Source organism: Ascaphus truei, chromosome 3 (assembly GCF_040206685.1).
Source record: "Ascaphus truei isolate aAscTru1 chromosome 3, aAscTru1.hap1, whole genome shotgun sequence".
Lineage (NCBI taxonomy): Eukaryota > Metazoa > Chordata > Amphibia > Anura > Ascaphidae > Ascaphus > Ascaphus truei.
The window spans coordinates 255,184,253-255,208,512 of NC_134485.1; the positions used below are offsets into that span (position 1 = coordinate 255,184,253).

The 24,260-nt window shown below is 40.9% G+C and overlaps 1 protein-coding gene across 1 annotated transcript; it reads right to left on the reverse strand.

The window, feature by feature from the left end:
* Positions 1–19,453: 19,453 nt before the first annotated feature.
* On the reverse strand, positions 19,454–21,050 carry LOC142491057 (uncharacterized). The gene is made up of 2 exons (XM_075593388.1): positions 20,977–21,050; positions 19,454–20,613 (listed from the first exon to the last, which is right to left on the reverse strand). The coding sequence occupies exons 1-2, from the start codon at positions 21,023–21,025 to the stop codon at positions 19,547–19,549; spliced, it is 1,116 nt and encodes a 371-aa protein (XP_075449503.1). The 5' UTR covers positions 21,026–21,050; the 3' UTR covers positions 19,454–19,546.
* Positions 21,051–24,260: the final 3,210 nt, after the last annotated feature.

Below are 24,260 nucleotides of genomic sequence, written 5' to 3' on the forward strand. Positions count from 1 at the left end.
ATGAGGTCACAGCTTCCTGGAGGCCCACAGAGCCCTGCAGCTTTTAAATGCAGACATATAGTGAACCCCAGAGTGGCAAACGGCACCTCTATTGAGGTAAGTATCTCTGGAAGCTAGGGGTCCCCGGAGCTGAAATTAATGGGGTTCATCTCCGGAGATACCTTGCTTCAATTCTGTATTGAAAAATGAATGGAAAAAAAAAGTCTGGGAAGGCCTCTTTAAGGTTTACAGTATGCAAAGACCACTGCATTGGAAGTCTAACCATATGCATTGGAAGTCTAATCATAAGGCTCGGGTAACAGGGAGCCTTTTTGAAAACCAGTTCCAGCACCATTTTGTTCCTGCTATGGAATTATATTTTAAGAAGAAGAATCTTGATTTTAAAGCATTGTCCTCCTGAAAAATGGTTCTGGCCATCCTGTGTTCCTGAACGATTTGCATTCAAACATTATGGTAGTGTTCTTGTCCCCAAAACCACCTCATTCATCCAGCCTATACACCAGGGGTTATTGCTTTTTTCAAGTCCTACTATCTTAGGTAAACATTTGCTCAGGCTATCAGGGTAAATGATGAGGAAGGAGGTCCAACCTTAAAATTTTTTTGGAAGGGTTTCAACAGTCTCCATGCAGTGAAAAAAACATTGGTGAGGCATGGACTGAGGTGAAACCATCAAATTTAAATTGTGTTTGGAGCAAATTGTTCCCTGATTTTGTCTCTAATTTCCAAGGCTTTACAGACAGTTGCAGAGGTTACAAAAGTGTTGTGCAACTGAGTAAAGATCTCTAGAGGTGGAAAAGGAGGATGTTGATAAGTTGCTGGTATCACATTCTAAGGAATTAAGCAATGAAGACCTTCTGTAATTAGAACAACAAACAATTGCAGATGAAGAGGAGGCACAGTAATCTGTTGAATACTGTAGATTTCTCCTCGTAAAGCCATAACAACAAAACTGTTATTATTTAAGCACATTGATAGTGCATTAGCCATACGTGATGAACATTACCCTACCATTGAACGCAGCTCTTCAGCCAGTTGAGGCATGTCCAACATAATCAGTGGCTACAGAGAGCTCTATAAGCAGAAAAGGAAAGCATCTGTGCAGACTTCCTTAAAGAGCTTCTTCAAGAGAACTAAATCATACACTCAACTTCAGACTCCTGGGAGTAGTCCACCTATATCCCCTCCAGGAAGTCCTTCTAAATCCCGTACTAATCAACTTCCAAGAACCCATTCTAAATTCCCTTTCTAGAGCACTTCCAAATCTCCTCCCAAAAGCACTCAAAATCACCCCCCAAAAAACCCTTCTGAATCCCCTCAAGATACCCTCCAATCACCTTCTTCCTTCCTCCAATAATTTATATTGCTTATACTGTACTGTATATAGTTATATTTAATATCCTTCCTGCCTCTCACCTGTCTCCCCTACAATCTATCCTAAACGCTGCTGCCAGAATCACTCTACTCTTTCCGAGATCTGTCTCAGCATCTCCCCTCATGAAATTCATCTCCTGGCTGCCGATCAAATCCCACATCTTACACTCCATTCTTCTCCTCACTTTTAAAGCTTTACACTCATCTGCCCTCCTTACATCTCAGCCCTAATTTCTCGTTATGCACCATCCAGACTCTTGCGTTCTTCTCAAGGATGTCTTCTTTCTACCCCCTTTGTATCTAAAGCCCTCTCCCGCCTTAAACCTTTTTCACTGACTGCCCCACACCTCTGGAATGCCCTTCCCCTCAGTACCCAACTAGCACCCTCTCTATCCACCTTTAAGACCCAATTTAAGACACACTTGCTTAAAGAAGCATATGAATAGCACTGTGGATAATCCTGGACACATGATACATAAAGCTTGGCCCCCTGCAGACGCACTTACCAGAACTCCCTCCTACTGTCTCTGTACGTTCTCCCTACATACCAATTAGACTGTAAGCTCCTCGGGGCAGGGACTCCTCTTCCTTAATGTCTAAAGCACTTATTCCCATGATCTGTTATTTATATTATCTGTTATTTATTTGATTACCACGTGTATTACTGCTGTGAAGTGCTGTGTACATTAATGGCGCTATATAAATAAAGACATACAATACAATACAATTTATACATCATAATTACTGTATGCACTGCATATATTATTTCCTGAGAGCAATAATCTGGGTTATTTTATGTTAAAAATGCCTTCTTAACCGTGATCAGGAACGTAACATCAATTTGTAATATTGATCTTATGGGAAAAAGGGATATGCATTACAACGCTTCACTATCCGACACTATTTTCAAAATGCATTGTATCGATAACCGAAAACCGCCTATATATATTGGTTTATTTATTGTAATGCATATGTGACGCATTGATATTAAAACTCTGAAGAATATTGAAACTGTGGAAGTAAAATAGAAATCAGTTGAAGAAATTAATAACATACAGAGATACAAGGACAACTCAAGACCTTCTACGTGCATAACAAAAAGTGGTTAAAATACATGAAATGCTAAATATTATCCTCCCACACACATCCACAAGTAGGATGAGAGAATGTCATTCATATTGCACTTCCTTTTAAATGAAACGTATTTTATTTTTTTTACAAATTTGCAAATTAATTCAACCCACTGGAAGCACTGTATTTATCTTACAGTATGTGGGATGTGGTCTATTAAAAAAAGGAGCAGGCTCCCCACCAGACCTTCTTTCTTTATTATGATGAGCTGGACCACCTTAATTTCAGGTCCGATGACTTCCTGGTTCCTAAGATATTTACCTGGTTTAATATTCCTATAATGCTTTTTGGAACTAAAGCTATAGCCATTTGTAACCATTTTTTGGTGTTGGCATGTTTTGTTCATAGGTTGTGTAGTGTACAATGGAAAGGGCAGTATTGAAAGTCCAAGGATAGAGCATACTGTATTTAAGCATAATCGATATATTGTGGTAGGACAGCCTCGCGGCAGGGTCAGTAAGACGTTAAGACACGGTGTGAAACTTTAACTGTAGTGGTTTATTAGCTACAAAACAAATAAACACTGGGTGCACTTTCCCTTTAAGAAAACCAAATAATAAACATAAACACCTATTCCTGTTAGGGAAACTAACTAGACTTCACTCCAGCCCTTTTGAACGGCAGCTGGCAAGCTATACTGGTTCCCAGCTTAAAACATGCCCCGGCATATGCACATATGCACATCAATATAATGTCTTTCTTATCTGTTAGTCCATTGGATCAGACATCCCCGCTTCAACACAGCCTTGCGTCCTTCCTTCCTAGGGGAGCTCGGCCCCATGCGACTTCAGAGAAACTCTTCTCTGTCCCTTTCCCTCAGGGAAAACATCCAAACTCTCTCTTACCACTCCCAGCATGGCAGCTTCCTGTGTCTGTTTTAAAAGACTTCCTTGCTCATTCAGACCAGGCTGATTAGCTGCACCTGAGGGTAGATTATCCAAGGGAAATTAACTCCATGTATGCTGGAAAGTCCCATAGCTACTAGCTCTATAGTCCATAAGGACAGTGACTCCGTCACATATCCTCCACCCAGTTCATTCATATTGGGGTGAGCGACCAGTGCACAATTACTGTGCACCCACCGAAGATGTCCTCTCTTTCTGTCTTTTCCTAGTCTTCTAGTTGAAAACTTTTCCCTTCAGGACAATTACCAGGCCTTCTGGGCCTGCAGACTGGTACTTCGCTACCTCTTTGTCTTGTGACTGTTTGGCTTTTGGACCTTCCTCCATCAATGTACCTTCAGCGTTTGAGACTAAAGATCGGTCATTCACCGCAAGTTCTATGTTTGGTTCCACACCATTTAGCTTCAGTATTTCAGCTTGGACGGGATTCTCATTAGCTCCAAGTGTTCCCCATGGCACTTTTCTTTGACAGTCGACAGACTTGAAGATTTGGGCCTTTCTTTCCTGACTCATTACCTTACTCTGATAGGAGTACCACTGGAGCTCCAGTGACGCTTTTCCCCACGTACAAACGTGGACAGCTTTCTGCCTTATTCTTGAGATCGCATCTTTATATTAGCTGTTTTTCTGGCAAGAACGCTACTTCGGGCCCCGTTGACATGGTTGTAGGGCTGGAGTTTTATGGCGTCACTCCACTGTAATTTGGCCCTTTTTTTCCGTGTTTTAGTGTAAAGCAGTTTGGGAGTACTGCAATGGCATTGCAGATATGGTTATCGAACTGCCCCGCTTGCTTAGGATGATATAGGATCTGTGTCTGGACTGTATGGCGCCAGTCATAGTGCGTTTACTCACATGGCTTTCTCCCGCCATCCTTCCTAGGATAAACATCCCGCAGCATTTCTGAAATGTCAGATTATCTTTTCCTATTTGTAGCAGGTTTAGTTCCCCAGCAAGAGTCCTCTGTTTCTTATGTGCTTCCTGCAATTCTCCTGCCATCTTTTCTATGGTCTCCCTCTGTGACCCCAGTGTCTCTTTTAAAAATTTTTATCTCAATATCTTTGGCCTCCAATGCCTTCCGAGCTGGTTCTATTTTCTTTTTAACAGCTTCAGCTTGATCCTGCAGTTCCCATTTTAGAGCATCCACCTCTTCCTGGTGCATGCTCTGCGCCTGCATCAGCGCCTCCATCATATTTCGGAGCTTGGCGAATTTCATTGTTGTTTGCGTTTTCCATGCCTCTTTCTCCTGGGTGAACTGACTTTTCTTCCAGTGATGCTTTGGTGGTGCTTAGTGTGGCCGTCTGTTCCTCAGGTTGCTCTGCGGGGACACGCTGGGTACTCAGATGGTACTGCAGCATGGAGTATGTTGCTCCAGGGAGTAATCTTTTTGCAGTACTTTTTCTGCATTCACCAGTGCTTCCCGCACTTCTAATTTTTCCTGGATCAATTGCTTCTTTACATTTTCTACTTGGTGAAGTTTCTTATCTCTTTCACTGACCTGGTCAGTCAAGTCTGAATTTTTCTGTCTCAGAGTTGTCTTTGCTTTTCTTATAGTCTCTAAGCGAATCATGATCTCTCCCTCCGCACCCTTCAATTCACAGACCTCTGTGCTGAGAGCGTGGGCCTCATGGCGTGAGAGTTCCAGCTCTGTGCTGGGGATCTGTATCTCTTTCTGGGAGACTTTTAGCCCTTTATGCAGCCTTATTTCTGCACTCTCCGGTACTTTTTGCACGCCAGAATTCTCCTGTGTAAATTCTCTCTTTACCCTACCAAGCTCTTCTTTGAGTGTGTGAGCCTCTTGCTGAGAAATGCTTAATTTTGTGAAGAGGTTTTGAACGTCTTTCTGGCATAACTCATAATACAGTTTCCAGTCAGTACTTGTTTTCTCTGATTCGCTCGGCTTTCTGTACATGGTGGTAGCAGTATCCTTTGTCGACTCAAGGTCAGTCAAATGTGAAGCTTCTTCCTCCTAGCTTTGGTTCTCCATTTTTACTGTCTCTATATCAGTCAGGGCCTTCTCATAGGTCTTCTTTAATGTACATAACTCTGTGTTTAGACATGACTGGCGAGAGTGTTCCAGCTCTATTTTAAGAGCGTGAACCTCTTTTTTTGAGACGTCCAATTCTCTATGGCAATTGTGAACCTCTTGCATAATCTCCTCAATTTTCTGTTTCAGATTAGCAATCATTTTATCAGACGCTTCTTACCCAAGCGTTCCGTTCTGGGCATCACAATTGGTGGAGAATGCGGGCATTCCAAAAGGCACTAAGCAGCGGAAACTGTGGGTTTGAAAATAAATGCAGTGATTGACCGCTCAACTGAAGTGAAAAGCAAGTAAAGTCTGCTCCCCTGTGTATGACTAGTTGATGAAGATTTTTTTATGAAGAAAGTGGAAATTTCAGCTACCATGAGCTGAGTGTAAAGAAAGGATTGCTGTGCGGTATAAAGGAAATAGCGTCTCCAATAGGTCAAGGTGAAGAATACACCTGAAGGTTGAAAATTGAGGAATTTCTGACCACGCTTCAGCACAGAAAAACAGAATGTTCTGGTATCCTAATGCAAAGTTTGCAGCAATTGGCAAAGACCCAAGAATATACTGCGACATTGGTACAACATTCTTCAAAAATACAAACAGAGAATGCTGCTACCTTAATGCAAGGTTTACAACAAATGACAAAATCCCAAAAATGAAAACACTGCGTTGTTAGTAGAGCAGATGGCGAGGTCTCTACATCATACTCTAAAGGAAGAGCAACACGAGGGGCAACTTCATCTACACCAGGAGCTTCTAGTGTTGGGAAAGTGAATTACCGCCCAAACTAGCGGGGCCCCATGGGTCACTCGCCAGGTAAAATCGCACCTCGTTCATAAAATGACAATGGACGATGACGTTAAGGCGTACTTGTCAATTTTCGAGTGCTCCACAGTACGCGAAGGGTGGCCAGCTGAGCAGTGGGCTGGAATAATTGCTCCCTTCCTGGTGGGTGACTGACAAAAAGCCTATTATGACTTGGAGCCAGAGCAAGCTAAAGACTATGACATCCTGAAGGCGGAGATTATGGCATGGCTAGGGGTCAACCTTCTCGGTTCGGGCCAACGGTTCCATTCCTGGCGTTATGATTCAGAGAAACTCCCCACTCTCAACTCTACGACTTTATACACTCTGTAAGGATGTGGCTCCAGCCTGAGGTATATACCACTGCTGCAGTTGTCGAAAGAGTCGTCATACACCGGTTCCTGAGGGGTCTTTCCTGCAGCATCCAGAAGTGGGTGAGCCAGAGTGACCCCAAAGACGCCGAACAGTTGGTCGCCTTAGTCGAACGTTAATTGACTGCCGAGGAGATGTCCAGGAGTTCAAGTCTAGATGAGTTTTCCGATTCTCGCTTCCTGCGCATCAGTAGGTCCGATAATACTGTTCCTCAGAATAACCGTCCCCAAGGACTCATAGACTTGCATAAAGGAGTAGGAAGTCTCACAGCACCTAGGAGGGACTCTGGTCCCATTATTCCCAGTAGACTGGAGACAAAACCCCGAATCAGTTTTGGAAAGTATACAGAGTGCTTCAAATGCCATGAACTTGGACATGTAGCCGCAGTTTGCCCTCAGAATGTGGACCAAATGGAATGTAACCTTTCTGTGGAGCATTCTTCGCGCAGGGTTTCTACGGTTAAACACAATCCTTTCAGTTCAGAAGAGGAGGAGGAGGACTCATATTTAGCCCTGCATAAAGGACAGCCTCTGTGGTTAACAGAAGCTGCAGGAAATGTTTACCCTGTTGGGTCAGGAAAGACCACAGATGAACTACAGCACAGAGCACTTGGCGCAATCGTTACAGGAATGACGACAAGCCTTGGGATGACAAAGGCTACCAATACCGCCATAAGCAGAAAGCCGAATGAGTCAGAAAGAAAGAGTGTTGACTGGAAATAGCTCTACGAGGTGTCCCAACAAGACGTTCAACACCTCATCACCAAGCTAGAAGTTTCTCAGTGAGAGGCTTCCACGTTAAAAACAGAGCTGGGTATAGTAAAGCAGCAAGTACTACAGGAGAGACTGAGTACCCAGTGGTCCCCACCGAGCAGCATGAGGAGCTGAAGGCCACCCTGAGCCTTACCTGTGCATCACTGGAAGCAGAATAAGAAAAAACAAAAAACTTCAAAACCTTGGTGTCTGAAAAGTTGAAATTGGATAAAAGGTTTACAGAATTAAACTTACAGAAAAATCTAGAGCTAAAGCAGATAACTGAACACACGTACCAGCAACTCACAACTCTGCAGGAGGACAACCTCACAAGAGACAGAAAATAGCACCAAGAAAGCACAATCTGTGCACAGTGCGGGGGAGGGAGAGGGTAATGAGAGGAGCTGCAGCTGTTGCCTATGCAGCCTCAGGGAACTTGAACACTGCAGAGGAGATACCTGCCACAGATGGAGCAGCCTGCAGCAGTGGAGGAGAGAGGTCACAACCAGCCACAGATGGTGCAGCACAGAGGAGCATCCCAGGAGAAGCTGGAGAGTGTCCAGGGATAGCAGAAGGCAGGCAGAGCACAGGGTCTGCATGCAGAGGTGCCAGCACAGGGTCCAGCAGTTACCCCCAGTTTCCAAGCCCCACAGCCAAGCGGATAAATGTGGCGAGACTGCGATATAAAGGTACTGGGGATATCCCTGATAAGTGTTTTATTAGCAGAGACCTTCTGAAAGAATCTATGGGGTTTCAGGCCTGAGACTTTTTACCTTTATACACACCCCAGGTAGCAGGGAGTATGATGTAAGCTTTAAAACGGGAGATCTGTTAGAAGCTTATTGGCATAGATTTGAAGATTTGAAACTCACAGACCTGTGGAAAGACGTTGTGGCCATTCCTGTGAGTCGTCCAGCAACTACAATAGTGACTATTATTTTTCACAATGAGGCTGTTGCTAAGCAGGACATTATATATTGGTTACAGAGGCAATGCACTTTACTTTCTGACTTGGAAAAATAGAGGAGGTGATCTGGGAAGGAGGGTGGTTGTAGACAGGGGGCTGGAGGTGTAAAGTCAAACTGCGGGAGAAATATGGGATTGTTCATCAACTCCCAAATTCCCGTTTCATTGGGGGGAGGGGGTGCAGGGGGTCTGTTTCTACATTGACCAGCCCAGACTTTGCTTCAAATGTGGATCTAACAGACATTTCAGTGGAAGTTGTGCAAACTTAGGTGCAGTCAGTGTGGGGTTTTCGGGTATAACTGTTCTGTTTGTCCTAATGTTGTGTTGTGTAATTTGTGCGGGGACAGGGTAATTCATTTAGGGAGTGTCCTGACACAGTGCACAATAATGCCCCCAGGATAGCGAGACAGCCCTAGAAGAGGAGACCACTGTAGTGGAGGACATCCATGTATTTGTTCAGCCCTCATCTTTGTTGCCAGATACTGGAATAAATGCATATGGGAATAGATCTCCAGAGTCATGTGAGGCCCCTAGTAATAAAGAGAGTACTGCTATGGAGATATCCTCAGAGCAGAAGGGTGAGCAGGAGCCAACAGAGACAGGAGGGGTGCAGCATCCAACAGGGGTAGGATGGGAGTATGTAGCTTCAACAATAAAAAAGGCATGGGTAAAAAAGCCACCATGTGGAGATATCGGGGATCCCCACCTTGAATGCTTTTGATGTACTGACCTAGGGGGCCATTATGGAGGAGGGAGAAACACAAGAAGCCCCCAAAAGTGAGGGAGAAGAGGAGCAAATAGAAGTTACTGTGAGAAAAAAAGATGTATCTGCCCACTGACCCCTAACAGCCTATACAGGTGACACTGTGAAGAGTAACACTATTAGGTCTAACATTCCCTGTGTTATTGCAGAGTGGGACAATGTGACTATTTGATATTTTGGATTGGTGTATTTTTTTCTCCCTTTTGTGTAGAATGTAATATTTGATGTTTTTGTATTGTATATATGTTGCCTGTATTTCAACAAATAAAATTGCTGGAAGTGACACAGAGTGAGAGAGACTGTTTTCCCCAGAGAAGGGGGGAGATAGAAGTGCTCAACAGCTGTGGAAGCTGTTACAGAGGAAACTTCAGAGGAGTTTCCCTGGGCTCAAGTGGGGGCTGAGTTCCTCTAGAAAGACAGGAGGAGAGACCGTGCTGAAGCAGGGACATCTGCTCCAAAGGAATGACAGATAAACAAAAACACTTTATTGTTGTATGCAGAGACTGTGTTACATAGTTGCATATGCCACGGCATGTTTTTGGCTTGGGCACCAGTTTAGCTGGCCATGCAGTTAGTGAGGCTGAAAGCTATGGTGTAGTTAGTTTTCCCTAAAGGGAATATGAGTTATTTTTATGTGTTGGTTTGATTTAAAGGGGTGGTGGGCCTGGTATATGATTTAATCGCTATAAATAAAACCTCTGCAGTTAAACTTTAAACAGTGTTTCCGGCCTTTAATTGGGACAAAAGAGACAGCAATGTGGTCTGGGCATCACTATATATATATTTACATAGCCAGTATAACCAAACCCACACTGATGAGACCCATTAAGGTCAAAACGGCTGTCTGTGGGTGGGTTTACTAGCTATGCATCTTAACCCTGGCTGTGCTCAAACTGTGACCATGCAGCAAGCTTAAGCCTATAGGGAACCATGTTAATGGTTTTGAAGCAAAAGGTGGCACTGTGTGCTCATTTGCATGTCATTTCCCAGAATCCCTTGCTGCAGTGGAAGTGCTGTGTGCTGGGTGATAATGGTGAGAAGCAGGGTTGCAGACCTGTCTAAGACATGCAAATGAGCACACAGTAATATTTCCATTTGCTATATGCTTTGCTATGGGGGTTTTTGTCACTTTTTTGTACCCACTATAACTAAACTTAACCTACTGGATACATGAATTGGGGACCTTACATCCCCAGGGTCTTAACCGTGATTATGACTTGACGGGCCTCTGAGGAGTGGACTTTATGTGGCCGAAGGATGCTAATATTGGTTATCTATCGGTGGGATGCTATTTGGGATAGTGGCGTTTTATTATGGTACTACCCCATTTGTGCCAACCATTACCATTTTGCTCCTTGTTAGTCCATACACATGCTATGTGTACCCGCAATTATCTCAGTATATACACGTGACCAGTTTGTGGGGTTCCCCCTGGTTTTCGTGTAAATCCGTAGTACTCAACGTATTAGGTTCTGTACCTCCTGTATTATATTGTACCCTACATACTGACTTTATATCATCCTGCTTGTTACCTGGGCACCAGCCCATCTGATATGGACTATTCATTGCAGTTTAAAATATGACATGTCTGTCCGTTTACTTTAATTGTATTTTTGCCTTAATTGTTCTATCCATCCTCTCCATTGCGTCCCTGTCCCTCTTTTATTTATTTATTAGTCACTTATGATGTGTTATGAATATTTTTTATTGCTCTCTTTGGTTGTGGAACTGCTGTTCACTTTGTTAGTCAAGATTTTTGGATATGCAGTTGGAGAGTTTAATGACAGAGTGAACCAAGCTTGGAGATGGTTTGTCCACTCCTAACTTTCAGCTGAGTGTTGTTTAGTAATTATATGATGCATACACGGGCTCTGATTGGCTGTATAGTTACGCATCAGTATATACACAGCTGCTGGGTGTTTGCAATCTTGTTCTCTATGGTTTTCTCTATGGTTGTTCTTCCTATATATTCCACTTTCTTTTCATTGACAATACAGAGCTTGAGAAAAGACCTTGTGGTCAGAAACGTACGTCTCTCTGCTAGAGTTTCTGTGATTGCCTGATGTATATCGTGGATTAAAACAACTTTTCAATTTGAGTGTGCTGCGGATTCTACCTTTTGTATATCCCACAGACTGGCCGGTGTTCCCAGTCTATCTGCCAGCACCTGGATTTCTGATAAGTATTTATTACTATTTGTATGAGTATAGTTCCTTTCTTGTGTGCACCCAGCTTCAGTTTTTGTGTATATATATACTATATATATTTATAATTTACTAATACTGTGGTAGCTAAGACAGATACTTGAAGGGCGCAGTCTTTTTTGTCTGTTAAATTGTATATATATATATATATTATATATATATATGTATATATATATATATATATATATATATATGTATATGTATGTATATATATGTATGTATATATATATATATATATATATATATATATATACATATACATATATATATATACACATACATATATATATATATATATATATATATATATATATATATATATGTATATATATACAATTTAACAGACAAAAAAGACTGCGCCCTTCAAGTATCTGTCTTAGCTACCACAGTATTAGTAAATAAATTAAATACAATTAACTCCTATCAATAAATTATCAAATATCAGTAGCAAAGTTATGAATAATCTGAATAACACACAAATACAAATAATAATTAAAACTAAATAATTAATTAATAAAATAAAATGAATAGTGTGAGTTAGTGACTTAGGGCCTCATGCAGTAAGCGTTGATAAGGGAAATATGGCCATGTTATAGCCAAAATTGGGTTTGAGATTCAGTAAGCGCCGATAAGTGCTTCATATCGCCAGGTTTCGGAGCCGATAATTTGGTTATGGCCAGTCGCCTGCCGATAAGCCTGTTTTCGACACTGATCGCCACTTTTTTAAATCGGCTGGATTCAACAAAAAAAAACAGCTTATCGGGGCTGATCGGCACTACGAAATTGAGATGTTATGGCCGATTTCTCCCGCCAACTAAAGTTGGCATTTTGGACGGGAGAACGATCGCTAAGGCTGCCGGAACGGCACTTAGAAAAAAAACATCTTCTGTACATCAATGGAAGTCAATGGAGCGGGGACGTATAACAGTATAGTACTGTTTACGTTTCATTGCTCACAATACAAGGGGGATTTGCATTACAGTGTGGGGGCATTCCCTGCATTGTGTCACAGCTGACGTGTCTTATTTGCATAACATTCGACTTTTACATGTTTTCAGCATTTGCGGGTCACATTACTCATCATGTGATGATGTGGCAAGGGAAAATACTATACTACACTCTTAAAGGAGAACCTCACATCATATCACACATTTTACTCAACTCAGCGACAATTATTTACATGATGTCACACATGTCACACATGTCACACATACACAGTATATTAATCTTCCTTTACATTACACAATGCTTGTAATGTGACACGCATCTTTAAACGTTCATGTACATCTGTATTCTCATGTTTACATATACTTTTGGGTCCTCCCTATTTTCATGACGTCACTTATTGGACGCTCAATCACATTGCATGTTTACATTGTAACCGTTGCATTACAAGCACTTCAACCTAACTTATACACACATGTACAGTAATTCATCATTGGGACACCTTGTAAACTCATTCTATACCAACTATCCTCCTTACACAAATGCATGCATATGCACACGACTATTCATTGTTGCCAACATGTCACAATAACATGGATAATTACACATGTTACACAAAACTTTTCCCACGTCAATCTCAGCCTTTTTGTCTCATTACATGACTGACTCTTGCGTTCACAAGTGTTACATGCATTGCACATGCAACTATTTATTTGCAAGCAATCTTTGTACAAAGCTTCACGTCACATCATTGCCAAATATCATCATTCCCTGCAGAATACACACAACAAATACTTAGAACAACAAGTGCACACAGCTTGCCACAGAAGTACTTTATTATGTTAATGTAACACCTTGCATTTTACTATGTCACCTGACATCATCACATACCTATTTAAAGGACGCACATTACCTGCTCATTCACAGCTACTCATTTCAAAATGTTGCGAATGTTTAGGAGACGCAGGAACATTCTTTTCTATGACATGCTTGCTGATCAAGAGAATGATATAGGGCAAGGTAGGGACACACCGAGGGACAGTGACAGTGACGCGGATACGACAGGGACAGGGAGAGGGACAGGCCGAGGGACAGGTAGAGGGACAGGAGATCAGAGGAGAAGACAGAGGAGACAACTTGTGCCTCGTCCGCGTCTGTACAGGGAGAGAACCCTGTTAGATGGGATGAGTGAGGAGGAGATTGTAAGTCGCTATCGTTTGAGTTCAGCAGCAATCTTAGCTCTTTATGAGGAGATAAGGGGGGATTTAGATTTTTTCACAGCCAGAGGTCGTGCAGTCCCTGGGCTTGTTAAAATGCTGTGCTCATTACATTATCTTGCTTCCGCGTCATACCAGACAACTGTGGGCATAGTGGGCGGGGTCTCGCAATCTACATTCTCGCGGGCCTTGACCCAGTTTCTCTATGCACTCAATAGACGCGCTAGGAATTATATTCATTTTCCTACAGAGGCAACAGAGTGGCTGGAAGTCAGGACTGGCTTTTATAATATAGCAGGGATACCATCTGTGCTGGGTGCAATCGATTGCACACATGTTGCTTTGATTGCACCTAGTCAGAGTGAGCATGTGTACCGCAATCGGAAGCACTACCATTCACTCAATGTACAGGTGGTATGTGATGCCACGATGAGGATAATGCATGTGGTACCCAAGTTCCCTGGTTCCAGTCACGATTCCTCTATCCTGAGGAACTCTTCAGTCTTCCATGCGTTCGAAGAGGGACATTTTGAACCTGGTTGGCTGCTGGGTGAGTACATATTTACATGTTCTAACACAAAACACATGTTGATTTAGGAATGTTGGCATTGTACAATTTGATCACTAATGTCAGCTTATGTGTGCTCCATTCATTATAGGTGACTCAGGATACGGAATTAGGCCGTGGCTCTTGACTCCGGTGCTAAACCCTCAAACTGAAGCAGAGGACAGGTACAATGCAGCCCATATATCTACAAGATCTGTTATAGAGAGGACATTTGGCCTACTCAAGACCAGGTTTAGGTGTCTGGACAGAACTGGTGGGGCTCTTCTATACAAGCCTCAAAAAGTGTCTGATATTATCCTTGCCTGTTGCATTTTGCACAATGTTGCACTCAGGCACAATGTACAGTCAGACCTAGCTGAGGCTTTGGTAGACGAGCATCCCACCCATGTAGCTGCTGAAAATGAACAAACAGCCAGTGGTGGCCAGACACGACAGAATCTCATCAATTCATTTTTTTCTTGTAAGTACAAACTCATATGTTCCTAGTACTACTTTTATAGTTTAATTATGTTATATTAACAATAATGTTTCTTTATATAACCTTCTGTTAGGACACAGATGAATATGGGTTGCACACCTTTCTTTTCTCTGCTGTGTGCACAAAGGGATGTGGCACCGGTATGTTATTGTTGCACAGGTTATATAATCCCTCTTCAATTGTACTTTAGTTGTGTGTATGTGAATACAACTTGGGTAACAAAGCAATAATATTTTAGCATTGTGTTATTCCTTATGCTAAGACAAAACACATATTATGCCCATAATCATTCATGCTTCTAGTATGCTTACATACAATGTTATTGGTGCAGTGTAACATGTACATCCATATGATGTGTACACCAGGCTGATTTACATTTTGAATGTCATGAAATATACATGGTGTTGTACATTTAACACCAAATACACACTTTGCTGTGTTGTTTACGGTACTGAAGATGGCATGTCAATGTTTGCAATTTATATATTGTTCCTTTGCATTATAGGTATATCTCCAGTATGACTGATCATGGTATGTATATTTGCTGACATCTCTCATAAGATGTGGCTACCTCAATCTTCCTATAATTATTGGAACTAAAAACCCAACATATTGGTTTAAACACAAATGTTACATATATGTACTTTCTGTATCATGTATATGCATTTAGCTACTCTTGAGCTTTCATGTGCATTGTATTACAAAATGATTACTCACATTTCATCACATTTTATGTATGTTTCCTTATAATTTCCATTAATGTAATATAGAGGTGGTTGGAGAAAAGGGGATAACTGTACTTATTTGTTTACTTACGGGAGCACATTCATCACTAGCATAGACACACTTTTTAAGACAACTGTTTGTGTCTCTATCAATTGGTGTAGGATCCATGTATAACACCGACAAATGATAACACCAGCTTTATTATGGTAGCTTATATCATCATATTGACTATACTATGTATTTCTAAACGATTAATAAACACAGTAAACTATAGTTAGTTAGGTTAATGAAATATACACAGAAACGTACTTCATAACATGATGGTGATGTCATATTCAGAACATCATGCATTGGAGGGGACCATAACATCTGGCCACTAACATTATTTGCTACAGTCCCAAACCATTTTATCTACATACCCATGTAACAAGAGATTTTAAAAATAAATGGCTACTTGGTTGTAAGTGTCCTTTACATTGGGAGAAGGAGTGGCTCACTGAGTAAAGACACACACTGGCACTGATAGTTTGAAGCAGGGGAGTCTGGTTCAATTCCCGGTGTGGGCTCCTTGTGACCTTGGCCAAGTCACTTTATCTCCCTGTGCCTCATGCGGAAAAAAAACATTTGTACGTTCCACGGGCCAGGGACCTCAGGCTGAAACATGTGTCTGTAAATCGCTGCGTACAACTAGCAGCCCTATACATGAACATGCTCATATTATTATTATTATTGTTACATAGTTTCGACAGTCATACGTTCCATTACATATTAGAATACACAAATGTGTTAGCAGAGTGGGAATGGTTGTTATATATAAAACACACCATGTCATAAAATGTTAGTAGTCATTAAAGAACACTCAATAAAAATTCATGAGGCACTCTTTTGCAACATCATTATGTTAATTAAGTGCTTATGCAATATAGGCATAAGGGTATCACATTTTTAATTGTTTGTTAATAAGCGCTGCAAGCAATATAAAATTAGTTCCATATGTAGTATAGTAGTCGGTGGCTCCTCCTCACAATCATCTCATATAAAGGTAGACTCTTCTGAAATCATACATTGATCCGATTGTATCTTCCCCGACATCTCTGAAATACAGCAAACACATGATGGTCAAAGATGGCACCTTACTAGATATGCATCCGTGACAACGCGTTACGCAGCTCTATATGATTGTGTAGATACACACGTCAGTCACTTATATGTTAGAAGTAAAACTGTTCATCAGTATGTAATGTTTCTTTACATTTGTAGCAGGCATAACTATGTATAAGAAGTGAACGTTGCCTGTATACTGAAAGATGTGCGCGCACATCTTTGTGTGCGCACGCACTTCACGCTTGGCTCCACTAACTGTTAGCGCATGCGCAAAACAAAGCGTACGTTGTGCGTTCAATACATGTTGAAAATACCAGTAAACATAACATCTTTATTTCAAATACAATGAAGACGAAACTACATTCGTTCTAAACGAGTACATCTGTATTCTTTTTAAACAGACGTGTTTGAACAGAAAGCACGGCCGATAACACAATGCGCAAATGCAATACGTGTGACGTCATGTTAAGCCAGCGTGAAACGCACGCTAACACTCCTCCCACTCAATTAACATTCGGCTAACGCCCAGGGTACGCCTACAAACACTGAGCCGCACGCATCACACACTGCAGTTACCGTTACTATAACAAAACATGACAGCCAATAGGCTTTGAGGCGCGCACGTCGCTTGGGGGCGGGACTTACATCACTAATCCTTTTTAAGGACGCCTTGGCCCATGACAAGGGTCCCACGTCATACGTGGTGGACCCGGTTTTCAATGTTGTAGATGTTGCATGATAACAAAACAGGTATGTGTTAGAGTAATGGTAAAATGTTGCTAATATGTTTAAAGGGATAGGAAAGTACGTATATTTATTCCGTCAGCAATGTGTACTACTCTTTCAGGTCCTACTATATTGTATTAGGAAACAATTTGTTTGTGATCGCTACATGTTATGCAGTCTGCAATGTTACGCTGTATCCACGCATTGAAAGTGAAAATGGTGGTTACAAAAAAAAAAAAAATTTAAACGCAGAGTCAACGCATAACGATTGTTATATTTACCATTCTTCTAGAATTAACTCTTCGCCTGGCTGCAACTGGTCGCTCCAGAAATGCAAGCCATTTTCATCCACGCTTAACCCAACCGCTGAATCCAGTATGGCACATATCTCCTCCAGGATGCGCTCATAGGAATCGCCACTGCTTTCTTCAAATAATTGGTCGGGAGGTAGGTTCATTTCTTCCGGTTCCCATTCCAATGCAATTTCAGCTGAAAGGCTTGGTACATAATCATAGTACTTTTGTTCTTGTACAATGTGGGTTTCAGGAATGGAGGCTGCAGATATTGCAGCACGTATCGATTCAAACGGATCAGTAGTAGCGGATACATTGCTATTGCCATTAGGAATAAATATGCCTTTCACGACAATATAAGTGCCGTCTTTCAGGATAAATTGTTTTTCCGGGGCAATCTTCCAGAAACCATAGGTGTGTTGTAGCTTATCCTGGTCACGTTCAAAAAAGTCATTACTTGATAAAGTGAATCTTATTGAGGAATTAAAATTCCGTGCATGCTTACGGTCTTGGTAATAAGGATATTTTGCTCGAATGAAATCATCGATTTGGCGTGTGCTTGCTTTCTGTCCGCGACTGTTCAAGATGGCTTCACAGATCATGTACTTATACCCTAAAAGGGGATTAATATTGTTAACGAATTCATCAGCCATGTCTGAGTAGCACAAAAGCTGTGTGCAGGTCTGTGTTATTTGCTCATCAAAATGAATGTGCTGAATGGCTAACAAACTCCTGTTTTTCCTTGTCAAGGTCAACAAAAGTAACTACTTTGACTCCTTATTTCAAACGCCAATTGGATTTGTTTGTCTAATTGGGTTAACAGTTGTGGTTCGTGATATGGGACTGTGGGAGAAACATTTCTCCTTCTTTTATCTCGTTTGTGAAAAACATCCCTAGACTGTGAATGCGTTCACATAGTGTTTTTTTGAAAACTAACAAAGACCAGTGTGTGAAAATATTTCTTAGCCAGGCATATCAGTAAAAACACACCTGCAAAAAGAAATGTTTTTTCCCCGCTTACATTTCTGTGTGTATGTGAAAGTCTGGTTAACTCCCTGTCTGCATGAGTTTAAATACGTGTGTATATATATATATATATATATATATATATATATATATATAAATATATCTCTTATAAAAATATATATATATTTATATATAATATTTTTTTTTTTTTTATATTGCAGGAGTACACACAACATTGATGGCATTAAGTATACCTTGTATGAAACCTATTTAAATGGTGAGAAACATGATTGAATTAAGTAATAAACATTTGTTTAAGCACAATACTGTTAGAGTCTCATACTTAGGATATTTCTCAAACATTAGGCCTGTATTATTAAAATAGTGTGCTTTCACAAGGAAGCATGAAGTGTATTAGTTTGTGTATACCAGTTTATATAGTACTATATATATATATATATATATATATATATATATATATATATATATATATATATATATATATATATATATATATATATATATATACACACACATATATACATATATATATATATATATATATATATATATATATATACACATATATACATATATATATACACATATATACATATATATATACACATATATACATATATATATACACATATATACATATATATATACACATATATACATATATATATATATATACACACACTCACACTCACACTCACTCAGTGTGTGTGTGTGTGTGTGTGTGTGTGTATATATATTATTATACATTCTGAGATGTTATAGAAACGAACACACAACTGATTAAAGGACAAAATTACAATGGCCAAGCAAGGCAAAGGTAAGTAATAATTTACACATAATCCTGCTGTACACGTACAAGAAAGATGTTTGCACTTACTTAGGTGTTTTAATAATTGCATGTGACTAATATGCATATGCAATTCTTACATCAATTAACACACCCAAATGCAATGTTTTGCTGCAAAGTCAATGGCAGCTTCTCTAAACTTAGCAACTGGCTCCTGGTGGACCATTACTGAACAGACGATTACAACATAAATATTTATAACACAATTAATTATGAGTGTTAACATTTCCAAAACTTCACGTGTACAAGAACATAGTTGAAAGTTTGGAAACAACACAGTCTTCAGCATACATACAATAGTAATTAGATAATGTGAAGTCAACAAAACAAGGCCAAAGACATATTTTCTGAATTATAACATTTATTTTTTTTGTTCCTTTTGCGAGCGAGTAACAGGCCTGCTTGTTGTCTCTTGAATTTTCCTTTTTCTTTTGCCACCAACTTTAGGCACAACAGAGCCACTTTGAGTGGCCTCTGGCACTTCACGGGCAGGGCTTGTGGCCAGTGACTGTTCACCTACGGGGCTTGTGGCCAGTGACTCACCTACAGGGCTTTTGGGCAGTGATTCACCTACAGGGCTTTTGGGCAGTGATTCACCTACAGGGCTTTTGGGCAGCGATTCACCTACAGGGCTTTTGGGCAGCGACTCACCTACAGGGCTTTTGGGCAGCGACTCACCTACAGGGCTTTTGGGCAGCGATTCACCTACAGGGCTTTTGGGTAGTGACTGTTCACGGACAGGGCTTGTGCCCAGTGACACATGTGAGCAAGTTGGTAGACACTGCACAAGTGATGGTTGGTCTGTTTCATGTGTGTCTTTTGTTGTTTTTGACCAAAAACTGGTCAGTAGTAACTGCTTATATTTTGTTTTTGTGGGCTCCTTTGTAGGTGTCAGCTGCTGATTTTGTACAGATGGCAGTGGTAGTATGTCATCAGGAACCTGCACAGCAATCTCTGCTACTTGACCGGTAACATTTGGGCCTGGTGAATGAATATCAGATGAATGTGGTGAAAACTGACCTGCATGAACAGATCCTGGCTGGGAGGTGTTGAATTGTGGTACATTAGTCATTCTCCAGTAATTAGCTTGTGTTTGCTGAACAACTAATGCTTCGAATGAGGTGTTGATTTTTTGCAACTGTTTAGGCACTTCAATGAAGACTCTGTGGAGATGTGCCAATTGTGATACTGTTTCTTCCTGCAGTCCAATCATCCTTTCCAGCACTGTCATCATGTCTGAATGGCGACGATTTTCTGCGTCCACTATTTTTCCCTCTGAAGCTACAATTGCATCGTATGTGGAAGTTGATGGACGATTTGGCGGTACAACAGTTTCTATTGGCACCTCTTCATGGTCACATGATTGTATTTCAGTCTCTTCTGTGGCGTCATCCTCATCATACTCATCATCCTCATCACCATGATGTTCTAAAAAGAAATGTACACATTATTAAATGGCATGTTAATGTATGCTGTGTTACTATGTAATTGTACTATGTCCTAAGTAACACCTAACATGTTAGCATACGTTTTATAACCTCATTAAAAACTACCTTGACTTACGAATAATGTTTGGACTCAGTATGAAATATGAATGAATGAAAAGTTGCTCTAAACTCAGAAGTCCTACATGATAATTAACATCACTAACACAATACATGTTGCCTTACACTTAATTTTCACTGACACTAAGTAATCCTATTTAAAGAAGATGTGCAAAACAAATAATGCACATGACAACATAACATATAGAAGAGCACATATTATATGGCCAGCAAATGATACACTCACCTTCTAGTAGTGTTGAGCTGGCTGACCCAGGTGAAGACACTTGTTCCATCTCAGGTGACACATGTCCTCCAGGGGCAACTATATATAACAATAACATAAGTTTTACATTTACATGTGTAAATATTGAACAAACACTTATTGTATGTTCTGTATTTATGATTAACTAACAACATCAGTTCCTTAACCGAAAATGTGTGTGAAAGTGAACATAAATAGTTGTAATAACACTGTACATGCCTGTGTACTTAGAATTTTTGAGTTCCCTAACATACAACATACTATGTTTCTGCAGTAATGCGTGAGGATAAATAGATTAAATGAGTACATAAAAATCATATGTTGTGTAGTGATATCAGTATCATAATGTACATAACTATCATGAGATGACCATTCACAATGGTTATCATGAAGGTGGTCATATTGCAAAAAGTGTTGTTTTTGGTAGAGGATATGTGTGGTACATTAATCGAAGATGTGGCACACCTGAATGTGGCTGTGACTCAACAAGACAACACATGCAGTGTGTGATAATGTGTCTTTCATAGTAGTTCAACTATAGATATGAGTGAACTAATGTGTGACGTACGCTTTGATAAGTAATGAGTTGTTGGGGCATTTAGTAGCTAGAGTTAAGCTTTCAAATGAGTGTGATTAACTTCAGTTGTGCTATTCAGGTTGTAAGAAAGGTATTCCCTTCCCCAAAAAGCCTAATCAGCCACACCTTTCAATGACTTGAAACAGGTGCAAATGGTGTGAACTAAGTTGACCGTGAAATGAGGCTGTAATTAGTGTGTGTGCTGAACCCCACCCCCTCTGTTGAAGTGTATGCTGTGATGAGATATTAATTGCAGCTGCTTTAACACAATGGTAGATGAGCTAAGTAGTCATCTGCAGTGTTTAAGTTATGAAAACAATGACATAACATATGCTACGTGTGCCTCATTATGCTGTCTGTATATGACATAAAGCAAAAATGGACCTTTTCATAAGCAACTATAGATGTGTTAGTGCCAGTGATGTTTGTAGGCCGTTACATGCAATTTCTTTGATGCATGCTTAAAATAGGCAGTAATGTCATGTTTGTCGGAGTAAAATCAATAAAATACACAATAACATGATACATATTTCTGTTCTGTACCTGTAGCTACTAATAATTTCTCATGAACATGTGTTACACGTGTACTACCCTGTTGTTCCCCATCTTCGCCCACCATCAATTGCTTCCACTGCAGCTATGCATTTTGGGAATTCACATGTAAATGAGCACGCAATGGCACGTGCTATATTAGTTACTGCTTTTAGTACGACTACTACATATATGTCTATTTTGAGATATATATATACAGAATCAGACATATACATATATAGATGCAGGTATGCTTATATTGTGAAGACAGTATAAAAAGCAGTGTAACTATGCAAAATAACTGTAAGCAACGACACGCCTAGTACAGTAATATTTATCACCTGCTGGAAATTGTGACGGATAAATTCCAATGTCACGGTCACCAGCCAAGCCTTCCACGACGACGGTAAGTAATTTTGGCCGAAGCAGCTCCTCCAATGGAGTCAATATGAGACGTTGTGGTGTGGGCCCACCTCCAGTGCCAGTAGCATGCACGCGTTGGTCTTGTATTTTCTTTTTCAATTTGGACCTAATATCATCAAATCTTTTCCGACAATGATACTTGTCCCTGACACTATTCCCACAGGCATTGACACCAATGACTATTGTGTCCCACATTTCTTTTTTGCTTGCTGCACTTGTCCGCCCTTGAAAAACATATAAAAGATATGAGGTAAATGAATAATAATATAAGCACCAGTTTCCTACACTGCTAGCTGTTCCAAGTGATAGCAAACATGCTGTTTTATGTGTAATATGTGCAGCACATGAGCATTCACTACTAAACCTATACATGTAAGCAAGGTTGCATTCATATTGTATGCAGTTCTGGCAAATTGACCGCCTGTGTTTATTTGTCCTTGTAAGGCATGATAAAAAGCTGTGTTTCCACACTAATGAACATAGAAAGATATTGTGTACCCATATTTGCATATGAACAAAACTCAGATGACCTAGGATCACATGTATTTGAATAATAAATGTAAAGTTACACTTACCTACTAAATGTCCATATATACTGTCATAGTGCTCCAGAATGCCAGTGACAAGAGCCCTATTTTCCTGGTCATTGAAGCGAGGATTACGTGGCTTCTCCACACGTTTTTTCCGAGCAGGTTTAGGGTCAGAGCTTGGCTGGTGCTGACTGGACTCTCCTTCTTCCAATGGAAGAGCCTCCAAAAGCTGGCCACCAGCAAGCACGCCACCACCATCCACCCCATCAGCAACTGCGCCACCAGCAGCACTCCCAGCACCAGCACTCCCACTCCTAGCACCAGCACTCCCACTCCTAGCACCAGCACTCACACTCCTAGCACCAGCACTCCCAGCACCAGCACTCCCACTCACAGCAACAGCACTCCCACTCCCAGCACCAGCACTCCCACTCACAGCAACAGCACTCCCACTCCCAACAACAGCACTCCCACTCCCAACAACAGCACTCCCACTCCCAGCAACACCACTCGCAGCACCAGCACTCCCACTCCCAACAACAGCACTCCCACTCCCAGCAACACCACTCGGTGCACCAGCAACATCACTCCCCTGAACAGAACGTTCACTCCGACGCGTACTCCCACGAGTAGCACTCCCACTCCCACCAGCATCACTCTTCCCACGCTTTGCGGGCATACTTCCAGCACTCACAAAAAACAGACAAGAAATGTACAGGCAATCACACGACCCACTTCCACATATAAAACAAGACAAAGATGTAAACAAAACAACAAAGGACAAAGCTCACCCAATACACAACAAGTCTCTCAGTCAATATGCAAATGTTCAATCGTCCAGCTCTGTGCGTCTCTCTCTCTCTCTCTCTCACTCCCAACAACACAGAGAATGATTAGCAGTACACGTTGCCTTTAAATATGGCGCGCAATCAAAAACATGCTTGTTTCGCCTGATTCAGCAAGATTTGTGATTGTGCAACCTAACAGCACCCCGCCACGCACGCCGATACACCTGTGTGTGATCGGCTCATCATCGTGAGAGTGGGCGGATTTGTTTTCTGGTTGATTTTGAATGTATTCGGCACTTACTGCATACGGAGAGGGAAAAACGCCAATAACATGACTAATCGATAAGCTTGCCGATTTCACATAATCGTCGCTTACTGCATGAGGCCCTTAATGTCCAAAAATATGCATGATGAAAA